Raw genomic sequence first — 14,178 nt, forward strand, 5'->3', positions numbered from 1 at the left:
CACCCCTCATAGCCTGGTTCCTCTCTAGGTTTCTTCCTAGGTTTTGGCCTTTCTAGGGAGATTTTCCTAGCCGCCGTGCTTCTACACCTGCATTGCTTGCTGTTTGGGGTTTTAGGCTGGGTTTCTGTACAGCACTTCGAGATATTAGCTGATGTACGAAGGGCTATATAAAATAAACTTGATTTGATTTGTTGTTTTTTTAAACGACAGGGCATTTCATGCATAGTATTAAACTTATTGAACAGAGTCAGAATTATTTGTTGGAATTTAGGGGTAGGAGTTTGCTTTTGCATTTACTCTAGTGAATTTCAACTGAAATATAAAATATTATTGTCCTACACTGTAAATTGTGTCAACAGTATCTATTTGTCCTAAGCTGGTAAACCCTGTCCTACACCTACTCTCTTCTCTTTCTGTCTATCCACTACTCTCATAATATAATGAGTGAAATGTGAAAGTATCCATCGTGCCCTTTGTTGTGACTGTTTTTCTCTTTTCTTTTACCTGAAGGTCAGATCACCGACTCTGACTTTGAAGTTAAAATGTCACCCCGAGGTTAGAGTATTTGAACTGCATCTTTCCCCCTCTTTCAATGGTATATCAAAGCAATGAGGGGCACCAACCACATACAGTGAACTACAATACTGCTCCACCCAGCAGCTAATGGAAATAGAGATGAGCCACCCAAATTACCTTGGTCTCTCCATTAAGAAAGTTAACATCAATCCTGAACACAAACAAACATAAAGTAGAGTAGTTTTACAAAATGTATTTATTTATAAATGATATTCATCAATCCTCAACACTAGGCTAATTACCTTTTTGGAGGTTCAAAACATTCTGGTGAAAGAACAAAATGGTTTTTGTAAATCCAGAGCCTATATAGATCATATCTTCTCGGTCTGTACAATAATCAGAAATAGATTCCTCGAAGAGAAGCCTACTTTTGCATGTTTCATTGATTTCCAGAAAGCTTTTGATTTTGTAAATAGGGAACTTTTAGCCTATAGTTGGTTAAAGACAGGGGTTGAAGGGACATTTTATCACGCAATCCAGTCTCTTTACAAAGTACCATTTGCTTGTGTGCGTGTTAATGAATATCGTACAGATTGATTTCCCACACCCTCAGGTGTAAAACAAGAAGATGGCGTATCACCGACTTTGTTTGCTATGTTTATAAATGATTTGGCAAAATAAATTAAACAGTTAAATATTGGAGTAAGATATTATGATGAAATGCTGATGATATTATTTTGATGGCAGAAAATGAAGAAGACCTGCAGAACATGTTATTATGTGCAGTCAATTGGTGTAAAAGATGGAGACTCACGATCAACCAGACAAATCCACAGATAATGCATTTTAGAAAACCAGGTACGAAGATAAGTGTTTTTCAGTTTTGTTTTGGTGAAGATATTCTTGAGCTTACTAGCAATTATAAATATTTGGGTATTTTTATTGATGAACATATTACCTTTCTATATGGAACATCTGCCCTGGCCAACTCAGCAAGTAGAGCTCTTGGGGGAGTCAGGAAAAACTAAAACACTCAAAGATATTGTTTATGCTACGTATTCCAAACTGTATCAGACATGCGTGTGTCCTGTTCTGGACTATTCAGCAGGAGTGTGTGGTGCTAAGAGATATTTTTAAAATGAACTTGTCCACAATAGAGCAGTACGCTACTTTTTAGGAGTCCACAAGTTTGCACTGATTCAATAACTGGGGGCATGGCCTGGGAACCCTGTGAGGTGAGATTGAAGGCATATCCCAGACTGGCCAATAAAAAGAAAAGATTAAGATGGGCAAAATAACACAGAGATATGTTTTTTTTCATTGCAACTCTGCCTAGAAGGCCAGCATCTCGGAGTTGCCTCTTCACTGTTGACATTGAGACTGGTGTTTTGCGGGTACTATTTAATGAAGCTGCCAGTTGAGGACTTGTGAGGCATCTGTTTCTCAAACTAGACATTCTAATGTACTTGTCCTCTTGCTCAGCTATGCACCGTTGCCTCCCACTCCTCTTTCTATTCTGGTTAGGGCCAGTTTGCGCTGTTCTGTGAAGGGAGTGGTACACAGCGTTGTACGAGATCTTCAGTTCCTTGGCAATTTCTCGCATGGAATAGCTTTCATTTCTCAGAACAAGAATAGACTGACGAGTTTCAGAAGAAAGTTCTTTGTTTCTGGCCATTTTGAGCCTGTAATCGAACCCACACATGTCGATGCTCCATGTACTCAACTAGTCTAAAGAAGGGCAGTTTTATTGCTTCTTTAATCAGAACAACAGTTTTCAGCTGTGCTAACATAATTGCAAAAGGGTTTTATAATGATCTATTAGCCTTTTAAAATTATAAACTTGGATTAGCTAACACAACGTGCCATTGGAACACAGGAGTGATGGTTGCTGATAATAGGCCTCTGTACGCCTATGTAGATATTCCATAAAAAATCTGCCATTTCCAGCTACAATAGTCATTTACAACATTAGCAATGTCTACGCTGTATTTCTGATCAATTCAATGTTATTTTAATGGACAAAAAATGTGTTTTTCTTTCAAAAACAACGACATTGTCACGTTCCTGACCTATTTATGTTAGTTTTGTGTGTTAGTTGGTCAGGACGTGAGGTTGGGTGGGCATTCTATGTTATCTGTTTCTATGTTGGTTTTGGTTTGCCTGGTATGGCTCTTGATTAGAGGCAGGTGGTTTGCGTTTTCCTCTAATCAAGAGTCATATTTAGGTAGGGCATTCTCACTGTTTGTTTGTGGGTGATTGTCTCCTGTGTCAGTATGTTTGTTCGTACCACACTGGACTGTAGCGTTTGTTTGTTTCGTTTTCGTTTCGATGTCGTCTGTTTCCTGTACGTAAGTTTATGTTTAGTTATATAAGTTTATGTTCAGGTTTCGTCAACGTCGTTTTGTTATTTTGTAGTTTGGAAAGTGTTTGTTTCGTTTCGTGTTTGCCATCATCGTTGTTATAATAAAGATGGCTTATTTCCCACAAGCTGCGTTTTGGTCAGAAGATCCTTCTCTCCTCACCTCGTCCGAGGATGAGGAGAGCGTCACCCGTTACAGAATCACCCACCTAGCTAAGACCAAGCGGCAAGGGAAAACGAAACGGAGTAAGGGACAGGAGAGAAAGGATTTCTGGACATGGGAGCAAATAATGAATGGAGAAGGTCCCTGGGCTAAGGCAGGAGAAAATCGCCGTCCCAAAGCTGAGCTGGAGGCACGGAGGAGAGCAGAGGCTACCGAGGAGAGGAACCGGAGCTATGAGGGAACGCGTCTGGCACGGAAGCCAAAAAAGCCCGTGAGTAATTCCCAAAAATTTCTTGGGGGGGGGCTAGGAGATAGTGGGCCAAGGGCAGGTAGGAGACCTGCGCCCACTTCCCAGGCTTACCGTGGAGAGCGGGAGTACGGGCAGGCGCCGTGTTACGCAGTAGAGCGCACGGTGTCTCCTGTACGAGTGCATAGCCCAGTGCGGGTTATTCCACCTCCCCGCACTGGTAGGGCTAGATTGGGTATTGAGCCAGGTGTCATGAGGCCGGCTCAACGCGTCTGGTCTCCAGTGCGTCTCCTCGGGCCGGCATACATGGCCCCTGCCTTACGCATGGTTTCCCCGGTTCGCCTACATAGCCCGGTGCGGGTTATTCCACCTCCCCGCACTGGTCGGGCAACTGGGAGTATTCAACCAGGTAAGGTTGGGCAAGCTCAATGCTCAAGAGTGCCAGTACGCCTCCACGGTCCGGTATTTCCGGCACCACCTCCCCGCCCCAGCCTAGTACCTACAGTGTATACACTACGCACTAGGCTACCAGTGCGTATCCTGAGCCCTGTTCCTCCTCCACGCACTCTCCCTGTAGTGCGTGTATCTAGCCCGGTGCCTCCAGTTCCGGGCCCACGCACTAAGCTACCTGTGCGTCTCCAGAGCCCTGAACCCACTGTATCTTCTCCCCCTACTAATCCTGATGTGCTTGTCCTCAGCCCGGTGTCAACAGTGCCGGTACCACGCATCAGGGATAGAGTAGGCTTTGAGAATACAGTGTGCCCTGTCCCTGCTCCCCGCACTAGTAGGAAGGTGCTTATCATTAGCACGGTGCCTCCAGTTCCGGCACCACGCACCAGGTCTACAGTGCGCCATATCCGGCCAGAGCCATCCGTCTCACCAGCGCCATCTGAGCCATCCGTCTCCCCAGCGCCATCTGAGCCATCCGTCTCCCCAGCGCCATCTGAGCCATCCGTCTCCCCAGCGCCATCTGAGCCATCCGTCTCCCCAGCGCCGTCTGAGCCATCCGTCTGCCAGGAGCCTGCAAAGCCGCCCGTCTGCCAGGAGCCTGCAAAGCCGCCCGTCTGCCATGAGCCTGCAAAGCCGCCCGTCTGCCATGAGCCTACAGAGCCGTCAGCCAGACAGGAGCCGCTAGAGCCGTCAGCCAGACAGGAGCCGCTAGAGCCGTCAGCCAGACAGGAGCCGCTAGAGCCGCCAACCAGACAGGATCTGCCAGAGCCGCCAACCAGACAGGATCTGCCAGAGCCGCCAACCAGACAGGATCTGCCAGAGCCGCCAGCGAGCCATGAGCAGCCAGAGCCGCCAGCGAGCCATGAGCAGCCAGAGCCGCCAGCGAGCCATGAGCAGCCAGAGCCGCCAGCGAGCCATGAGCAGCCAGAGCCGTCAGAGAGCCATGAGCAGCCAGAGCCGTCAGAGAGCCATGAGCAGCCAGAGCCGTCAGAGAGCCATGAGCAGCCAGAGCCGTCAGAGAGCCATGAGCGTCGAGAGCCGTCAGCCTGCCATGAGCGTCGAGAGCCGTCAGCCTGCCATGAGCGTCGAGAGCCGTCAGCCTGCCATGAGCGTCGAGAGCCGTCAGCCAGCCATGAGCGTCGAGATTCGTCAGTCAGCCATGAGCTGCCCTTCAGCCTGAAAAGGCTAAATACCCAGAACTGCCCATCAGTCCAGAGCTGTCTCTCTGTCCGGAGCTGCCTTTCAGTCCGGAGTTGCCCCTCTATCCTGATCTCCCTCTCTATCTTCATCTACCTCTATATTCTTATCTATCCCTCTATCTTGATTTATCTCTCTGTCCCGGTGTTATCCTTATTAGGTATATTATTAAGAGAATTGTGTGGGGGAAAAAAGAGGGTGGACATTCTTGGAGGGAGGAAGTTAGGATGGATTATGGTGGGGTGGGAACCGCGCCCGGAGCCTGAGCCACCACCGTGGTTAGATGCCCACCCAGACCCTCCCCTAGACTTTGTGCTGGTGCGTCCGGAGTTCGCACCTTGTGGGGGGGGTACTGTCACGTTCCTGACCTATTTATGTTAGTTTTGTGTGTTAGTTGGTCAGGACGTGAGGTTGGGTGGGCATTCTATGTTATCTGTTTCTATGTTGGTTTTGGTTTGCCTGGTATGGCTCTTGATTAGAGGCAGGTGGTTTGCGTTTTCCTCTAATCAAGAGTCATATTTAGGTAGGGCATTCTCACTGTTTGTTTGTGGGTGATTGTCTCCTGTGTCAGTATGTTTGTTCGTACCACACTGGACTGTAGCGTTTGTTTGTTTCGTTTTCGTTTCGATGTCGTCTGTTTCCTGTACGTAAGTTTATGTTTAGTTATATAAGTTTATGTTCAGGTTTCGTCAACGTCGTTTTGTTATTTTGTAGTTTGGAAAGTGTTTGTTTCGTTTCGTGTTTGCCATCATCGTTGTTATAATAAAGATGGCTTATTTCCCACAAGCTGCGTTTTGGTCAGAAGATCCTTCTCTCCTCACCTCGTCCGAGGATGAGGAGAGCGTCACCCGTTACAGACATTTCTAAGTGACCCCAAACCTTTGAACGGTAATTGTTTGGATAACCTTATTTACTATTATGTATTGATTTTTAGCTTGCATTTTTTTTCACTCTTCATGCGATGCACAATGCAGAGAACATCGGAAGAAGAATTATCATGTAATTACCATAGTGAATTATTGTAATGTTTGTTCATGTGTCAATTAATCTCATAAGGGATGGCTTGCCAATTGGCGAATTTGACACAAAAAAAAAAAATTTATTCATTCATTCAAATTTGTTAAACCAATCAATAAACGAGTAAGAAGCCAGAAAGGAAATAAATACCTTTTATTCTGTACTCTTGCATAAACCATATATGTTTTAACAAGGCTGATACCTCAAATTGGCCAGTACTGTTTTGGACAGCTCAAACCATTCTAAATCCCCTCACAATGTGACACCAGAGACAGCAGACGTGAAGGCGTTGTATCAGGTCTCTCAGACAAAGTCACGAGGACAGCTTTTGTCAGTCTGTCCTTGTCCAGCTGCAGAAGGAAAGCAACCCAGGGAGCATATAGTTAAAAATATGTGGCATAACTTACACCATATCTTTTCTATGTGTACATTGTGTGCTGGACCTGCAAATGAAGTCAATATTGTATCTGAGGTAGAGAACTCTGAGGAGCTGCACTGTAAAATATAATTGGTTTATTACATTCTCCAACCCGCTGCTCCACAGCTAATCAACACACATTGAAAAGACAGTTACTGTATACCATTTGAATACATCATTGTATTTTGTTAATTAATCAAAAAAGATACAGTAATCAATAATACCTAATAATAATCAACAATAAAATGCTTAAGTTGCAGAGTTGAACTCACTGTTAGGTTTTATCAAACATCAAACAGCAAATGTAAAAATCTAATTCTATAGAAATGTAATGTAGTGCATCAATTAACAAAAATACTCCTGCCTTAACTGAACATCTGCCCATGTCAATTTGAGGGGCACTGCACTATCTAAACGGTAGATAGATGATAAATAAATGTATTTTTCTGACAGGCCAGAAGTAGTTCAGGATTAGTAAAGAAAAGATTGCCTACATCCTAACTGTGGTCACAATAAACCTGGCCTGCTTATGGGAAAACACAGATGATGTGTTAAGGAAAAGCACCAGAAAGAGGGTGGTATCTGCCCAGAGGTTTACCTATCAACAACAGATGGCTGCCCCATGGTACTTCTTACTTCCTCCGTGCCTCAACCTCACAACCAGGGCACAATTAAAGTACTGTAGCTCGTTCATCATCTCAAAAAGTCCCAACTTTCAGTATCTTTATCGTAGTTATATAGTGACCATTCACTCACTGTCTACTATACATCCGTTTAATTATATTTTACAGAGGTAAAGGGGTAAGGAATACTTACATATTTTCATTCATGTCTTCCTGCACTCCAACATTGGTTTCTACATAAATTCTTCAAAAGTAATTGATCTACCGGTATCAGATATTAGACAAGTGTTTGGCTCAATGATGACTTCTGAAAGTCATAAAACCTGATATAGTTTACAGTAGGCTTATCGAAAGAAAGACGCTGACAGACTCTAACAGCCCCTTTGCTCAAGGGCTTGTTTGGTTTGAAATCCAAAAGGAAAATCTCAGAATATATAATACATCTGTATTAATAACATACTGGCGCTATCAATGCATTATGAAGTAAAAAAAGTAAGGAATTAAATCTCTAAAATGAATTCCCTAACAAACAACCCCAATATCGGCATCACTGACAATATTAACCTGTCAGATACACTGCAGCTACAGTTGTGCCATTTGTCTTTCTCCCCAAAATGCCAGAATCCACAGCAAATTATTTGTTGTATACTCTAATAGGAACATTAATATAAATTCCATAGCATTGCAGCCTTTACAGAATGGAAAGTGAAGCTGCAAAATGCGATTCAGGGCAATATGCACTCCTTAAAAAATCTAAATTTCCCATTGCACAGCTTTTGATTGTTAAGAATAAAATGCTTTTTACATAAAATAAATACATAACCTAACTGTCCGATATGATATGGTTGTTTTTAATCTGGTGATGCTCAAGGAACTCTGAGGTCTCCTCTGCAATCTGTCCTGGGATGCGGAAGTCAATGGGTATAGGCTGTGGGGGCTGGGCCAGGGGCCGGCAGGCCTCTCCCTTGGGGCTGGAGGTGCTGTGGGAGTCCTGGGGATCCAGGTTGCAGCCAGTGCCCTGGAGGAACTGCAGGAAATTCTCCTCTATGGATCCCTCACGGCTGGGCAGTCGGTCCTCCTCTCCCGCTGCCTGGCGGAACAGGCAGGGCACATGCTTGCCCAGCTCCTCGCGGATCTGCCGGTTCAGACAGCCGTAGAAGAAGGGGTTGGAGGTGAAGCAGAAGTAGCCGATCCAGGTGACCACCTCCTCCAGGGGGGCCAGCGTGGCTGGAGGGCTAGAGGACAGAGCTGAGTACAGGTGAAAGGAGAAGTAGGGCAGCCAACAGCACAGGAACTGTCCTCCCACTGCTGCTAACACCGCTGCCGCCTTACCCCCTCCGAAGGCGCGGTGAGGAGTGTCGCGCCCCGCCCCTGTCCCCGAGCTGGTCACCATGGTGGAGCGACTGCTGAGCGACTCAGATCGATGGCGGCGGGGCGTGTCCATCCAGGTCGGCAGGGGCCCGTGGTGCATGGCCGCTACCCGTGCCACCTTGAACATGCTGCAGTACACTACCAGGATGACCATCAGTGGACACAGGAAGTACACCAGCGTGAACAGGACCATGAAGGCAACACGGTTTGACCCGCCCCCTGTCCAGTGCAAGGAGCATCGCCTGTGACCCTGAGCAGCAGAGGGTGAGGGTACACCTCCACCCCCTCCCCCAACTCCAGCACCCTCCAGAAGAGGAGTCCTTTCGCCCTGTAAGGCCCAGGCCAGCAGCGGCAGGACGGACATGGACAAAGCTTTGACCCATATCCCCACCAGCACTGAGGCCACCAGGCCCAGGGTCATCTTCACCTCGTAGCGCATGGGGTGGATGATGTAGTAGTAGCGCTCCACATTGATGGCTGAGATGGAGAGGATGGCGGCACTGACCAGGCACACGCTGAGGAAGAGGTAGCTCCGACACAGGGCCTCGCCAAAGAAGGCCCGGCCTGAGAGCATGCCCAGGGGCATCAGAACCAGGGCCGCCAACAGGTCCACCAGGCACAGATGGAAGACAAAGGCAAACTTACGTAGCTGTGGGGCCTTGGCGATGACAGCCATTATGGCCACGTTGCCCACCACGGCCAGCAGGTCCATGAGCAGCATGGCGAGTAGCGCTATTGACTGGGACAGAGCTCCGCCCTCGGGTGACTCAGAGGACGAGGTGTTGGGCATGGGCAGTGGGAAGGGGAGGGAGGAGTTCCACAATGGCTCCATCGAATGGCGGGACAAGGCGGGCGGGGGGTGTCAATCACAGGCCCATCACCCATCCTTCACAGCCTGGGGCGGGGCCAGGAACCAGAGGCCCAGTCTGGGAGGAGGTCAGACAGCAGCAGCTCTATAGACAGGGGGTGAGATCCTGCGTCACCCTACGAAAAGTCAACTCCCCTCAACCTCCTCAGCAATGCAGGCCTTTTCCTAGGAACAGAGAGAAGCAGGATGAAGGACATTAGCTACTGCAGTTTGATTAAGCTGAACCACGGTGCACCAGGCTATGGCCCGTGACGTGAATGGGCAAAGCACTGATGAAGGAGCGGCGTTCTCAAATCGAACAGTAATCCGCGCTGCTCGGTCACGTTGTCAAAAAAGCAGCAGGATGCATCGTTGGGAAACATACAACATCTCTTTCCCATTAAATATATTTTCATTGGGAAGGCAGGTAAAGGGTTTTTATCAAAAGCAGTCACTTTTGCATGTGAAAACACATGAATCCTCTCAGACTCAACTCGAGCACACTCTCAGTCAACCTTAGCCACAACCACAGCCCTCAGCTGTGAAACCTGCTACTACAACCTGGGGTGTTATCATTAGTCCAAACAGCTGCAAAATGTTCTGTTTTGCAACAAAAACTAGAGTTTCTATTGGACAAGTTTAGGTAGGTCCCTGCTGGTTTCGCCCTTTTGCTTCTGTTTGGTTCCTAGTGAATACACCCTTGACCTCTATTCTTTGTTATTCATTAGAAATTATTGTTATTCTTGTTGGCTTCTAGGTCTATGGTTATGTTGAGTTGTGTAGTATAATGATTGTGATTGGATCCATTTAGCACAGTCTTATGACCTGGCGCAGGAGCTCATGTGTCTCCACTTGTGATGCTGTTTCTCAGCTGTCCCAATATGCACTTTGTTCACTTTCAGAGTACACAGCACTGGATAAATGTCTTTAGAATTACACTCTATCCTATGTATTCCTGCACTTTTTCCTTTTTCCTCTTCATCCTCTTCCTTCTCATCTTCCTCATCCCCCCGCCTGAATACAATGAGCAGTATGTTAGCATTGCTTTTCTTCCAGACTCTGTGATTCTCTTTTGTCAACAATATCACATTCAGTATAAGCCTGTATGTCTGCTCGTGAGCCAAAGTAAACGTCAACACGTCCTTGAAAAGAAAAGGTGCGTAAGATAATGCCATTAGATCTGCATGGCCTAGTCATTGTGGATATGCTTCTGCCTATACAGAGTTAGCCACTATGCTAACCTATTAGACACCAATTCTAGCCTCATTAGTCTCCCACACCAACTCTTCTCTTACTGCACTTATGCCCCCATGCAGCCCCTTAACACACACAACACATACTTCCAGTCCACCCTGCCCCTCCTGCTTTTTTGATCCAAATCGAAAGCTATCCACAGGTCACTGTGACTGTCCCTATTTCCCGTCTCAGCACTCAGTCTTTCACCCATCAATCAGAACAAATCTATTACATTCACAGTCTACAGGGACCAACCCCATGCCCAACATTACATAACAACCCCATGTTAATAACCCCATGTAACAACACCATGTTAACAACACCATGTTACAAGACTTGATCACATAATGTATTCTACATGCAAGGAGGATTAGAGAGAACTACAAATAAAAAGACAGGAAGAGACAGAAACAGACAGAGACGGCAAGAGAGACGGAGAGACAGACAGAGACAGAGACATAGAGATCTATATTTATAGGGAGAGAGACAAAGAAAGACATAGAGAGAGACAGGGGGAGACAAACAAAGACAGAGAGGGAGACAGAGAGAGATGTAGCGATATATATTTATAGGGAGAGAGACAGAGAGGGAGACTGACAGAGACAGAAAGAGACACAGAGGGGGAGACGCAGGGAAACAGAGAGTCAGAGAGAGACATAGAGACAGAAAGAGACATACAGAGATGCATAATGTACCTGGTTTAGGGCAGGTTTGTGATGCTGTAGCCTGCTGTCTGTCCTGCTTTTTAGAATATAAAGCTGGCTGGTTAGTTCCCAGTTCTGGGTTGCATGGTAGACATCAGTCAGCAGCATGTATTGTGTATGATGCTGACTGCTGTTGAGGCACTCCCCTTCTTTATCAGCATGCTCCACTTCCCCTCCTCTGCCTTTGCCTCTTCCTCTTCCTTCTGTTATTTTCTGGATGGCTGTATCTGTTTTCAGAGTGATAGATTTATGGAGATGAAAGAGAAAAAAAGAGAAGGAGTAAATGGTGTCTCCCTCCTCTTGCTGATGTAAACCGCGCATGCACACATATACACACACATGCTCACTCTCTCCCTCTGTCTTGCACACTCACACACCGTGACTGCAGAGCTGGAGAGTGAGGCAGAGGCATAGGACCAGAGCCACTCTCTCTGCTGTGTCTTAGTGCCCCTGTTGTCTTGGCTTTTGTTGTGTTACCTCTCTCTTGGTTTATTGATTCCATTCAAACACATCATTATGGCACAAACCCACACGCACCATAGACATTTAATCAACCTGTCCTGTGAAGTATTTGTTCAATATTTACAAAGGGAAAGGGAATATGTGTGGAGGTTGCTGTGTCCTTTCACATGGTGGTTTCAACTGAGACAAAGAGACATTGATTAGCTTAGGGCCTCAAGCTTAAGGCATCAGCAGCCATTCCTTCCAGACCATCATACTGGTATAACACAGCAGCATTAGTCTCCTGTTGCCACAGTGATCTTCACTGAAATGAGGAAAAGTGGCTGATGAATGTTTTCATATGCACTCCTTCTCATTGCACTACCAGATCATCTCCACTCCAGTGTCTATGGGAGACAATGAAACGGAAACCATGGAAGGCAATGCTTGTCAATGCTGTGAGTCTACAGCTGCTGCTGTTGGGTTCTAAATGCTTTTTATTTGTGCAGAGAATTATTCACATACATTTGCATTGTATGGAAGTCACACCCCAGTTTTCAACTCCCCTTAATTTGAATTTGCTAATTGAATTTGACTGGTATAATCATGGCCAGTCCATTGGTCAGATCATAATGAAATATATTGATATTACTTATGATTACGCTTGTGTAAAGATTATGTGCTGCTGGGTTCAGAGTTTAGCTGCATTTCGTATGGGCCTACTTGAAAAGGCCCATATGCTGTGCCATTTCTAATATTGTTTGAGGAGACGATGAAGAGAGATTTCAAAATAAGGCTGTGCTAGAAAGGTGTGTGAAGAAGAGAAAGTGTGCATATGTGTATGTGTGTGTGTGCGTGCCTGCTTGAGTGCATGCGTGTGTGCGGTGTGTACATGAGTGTGCCTTTGTGCATGTGTGTGCACGTTTACATGCATGTGTGTGTACCTTTGTGCATTCTTGTGTGTGTTTGTTTTGTGCATGTGTCAGGTGTTGACTCATGACATAAATAACTGATTATTGGTAGCCTGGGAGCACCAATCACTGCCATTGAAAATACAATAGTTTCCACGGTAACCTTAAAATAGACTCCACATTCCCACTCAGAAGTAGCAATGGGCAGCGCGCTAACCCCACAGCTCCCACAGACAATAATAGCCATCTATAAATACACCCATACAAATATCAACTGCGCTCATACAGTAAATACAATCTTGCAATAATTTATACCAAAACACAATTAGGGGAGAGTGGGGTAAGTTAAGCCATTTATTTTTCATTCAGCATCAATCCATCAAGGGAAATATAGTATTATTTCTAACAAAAATATCTAGATATATTTCAAGACATTGTGTATCCCTGGACATAATCAGAATTAATGTAAACGTTAAAGTTTTGAAAACATAGCTTATCCAAAAGTGGTCTCTTGGCACAACTTACGGGGTAAGTTGAGCCGCGGGACTTAGTAAGTTAAGTCCCCTGCAAATTTCTGTACTGAAATAAATATTACCACCACCTTTTTAAAACCATGTCTATCTTTATTTCCCAAACACAATTTAACACAATCGCAATCACTTTGTCTTTTAATCATTTTAAGTACATTTTAACACTGGCTTAACACCTAACAAACACCTTTTTTAACACTTCTAAAATAAGCCAGGCCCTGGTGTAATGCAAGGCATTATCTCTGGGATATGAATCCCAGAGATAATGTCTTGCATTACACCTGGGAAGAAAACACTTCAATTTGCTCAACATGCCATTGGCTCAACCATTGGCTCAACATACTCCATGGCCATTGGTTCAACTTATCCCAATGCAAACATTTAGACTAAATTAGCCCACACAGCTACAACGATGCACTTTCAAATCAAATCAAATTTTATTAGTCACATGCGCCAAATACAACCTTAAAGTGAAATGCTTACTTACGAGCCCCTAACCAACAATGCAGATTTTAAAAAGTATGGTTAAGAATAAGAAATAAAAATAACAAGTAATTAAAGAGCACCAGTAAAATAACAACAGCGAGAATATATACAGGGGGGTACCGGTATAGAGTCAATGTGCGGGGGCACTGGTTAGTTGAGGTAATATGTTCATGTGGGTAGAGTTATTAAAGTGACTATGCATAGATGATAACAACAGAAAGTAAAAGAGGGCGGGGGAGCAATGTAAATAGTCTGGGTAGCCATTTGATTAGGTGTTCAGGAGTCTTAGGGCTTGTGGGTAGAGACTCTTGGACCTAGACTTGGCGCACCGGGACCGCTTGCCGTGCGGTAGCAGAGAACAGTCTATGACTAGGGTGGCTGGAGTCTTTGACAATTTTTAGGGCCTTCCTCTGACACCACCTGGGATAAAGGTCCTGGATGGCAGGGAGTTCCACCCCAATGATGGGCCGTTCGGACCTAGTGCCTTGCGATCGGAGGCCGAGCAGTTGCCATACCAGGCAGTGATGCAACCAGTCAGGATGCTCTCGATGGTGCAGCTGTAAAACCTTTTGAGGATCTGAGGACCCATGCCAAATCTTTTCAGTCTCCTGAGGGGGAGTAGGTTTGGTCGTGACCTTTTCAAAAATCTCTTGGTGTGCTTG

The 14,178-nt window shown here is 45.5% G+C and overlaps 1 protein-coding gene across 1 annotated transcript; it reads right to left on the reverse strand.

The window, feature by feature from the left end:
- Positions 1-6,087: 6,087 nt before the first annotated feature.
- On the reverse strand, positions 6,088-11,525 carry LOC129815547 (G-protein coupled receptor 61-like). Its single transcript, XM_055869466.1, has 2 exons — positions 11,140-11,525; positions 6,088-9,394 (listed from the first exon to the last, which is right to left on the reverse strand). Exon 2 carries the CDS (start codon positions 9,191-9,193, stop codon positions 7,814-7,816), a length of 1,380 nt encoding a protein of 459 aa, XP_055725441.1. The 5' UTR covers positions 9,194-9,394; positions 11,140-11,525; the 3' UTR covers positions 6,088-7,813.
- Positions 11,526-14,178: the final 2,653 nt, after the last annotated feature.

Source organism: Salvelinus fontinalis, chromosome 18 (genome assembly GCF_029448725.1).
Source record: "Salvelinus fontinalis isolate EN_2023a chromosome 18, ASM2944872v1, whole genome shotgun sequence".
Taxonomy (NCBI): Eukaryota; Metazoa; Chordata; class Actinopteri; order Salmoniformes; family Salmonidae; genus Salvelinus; species Salvelinus fontinalis.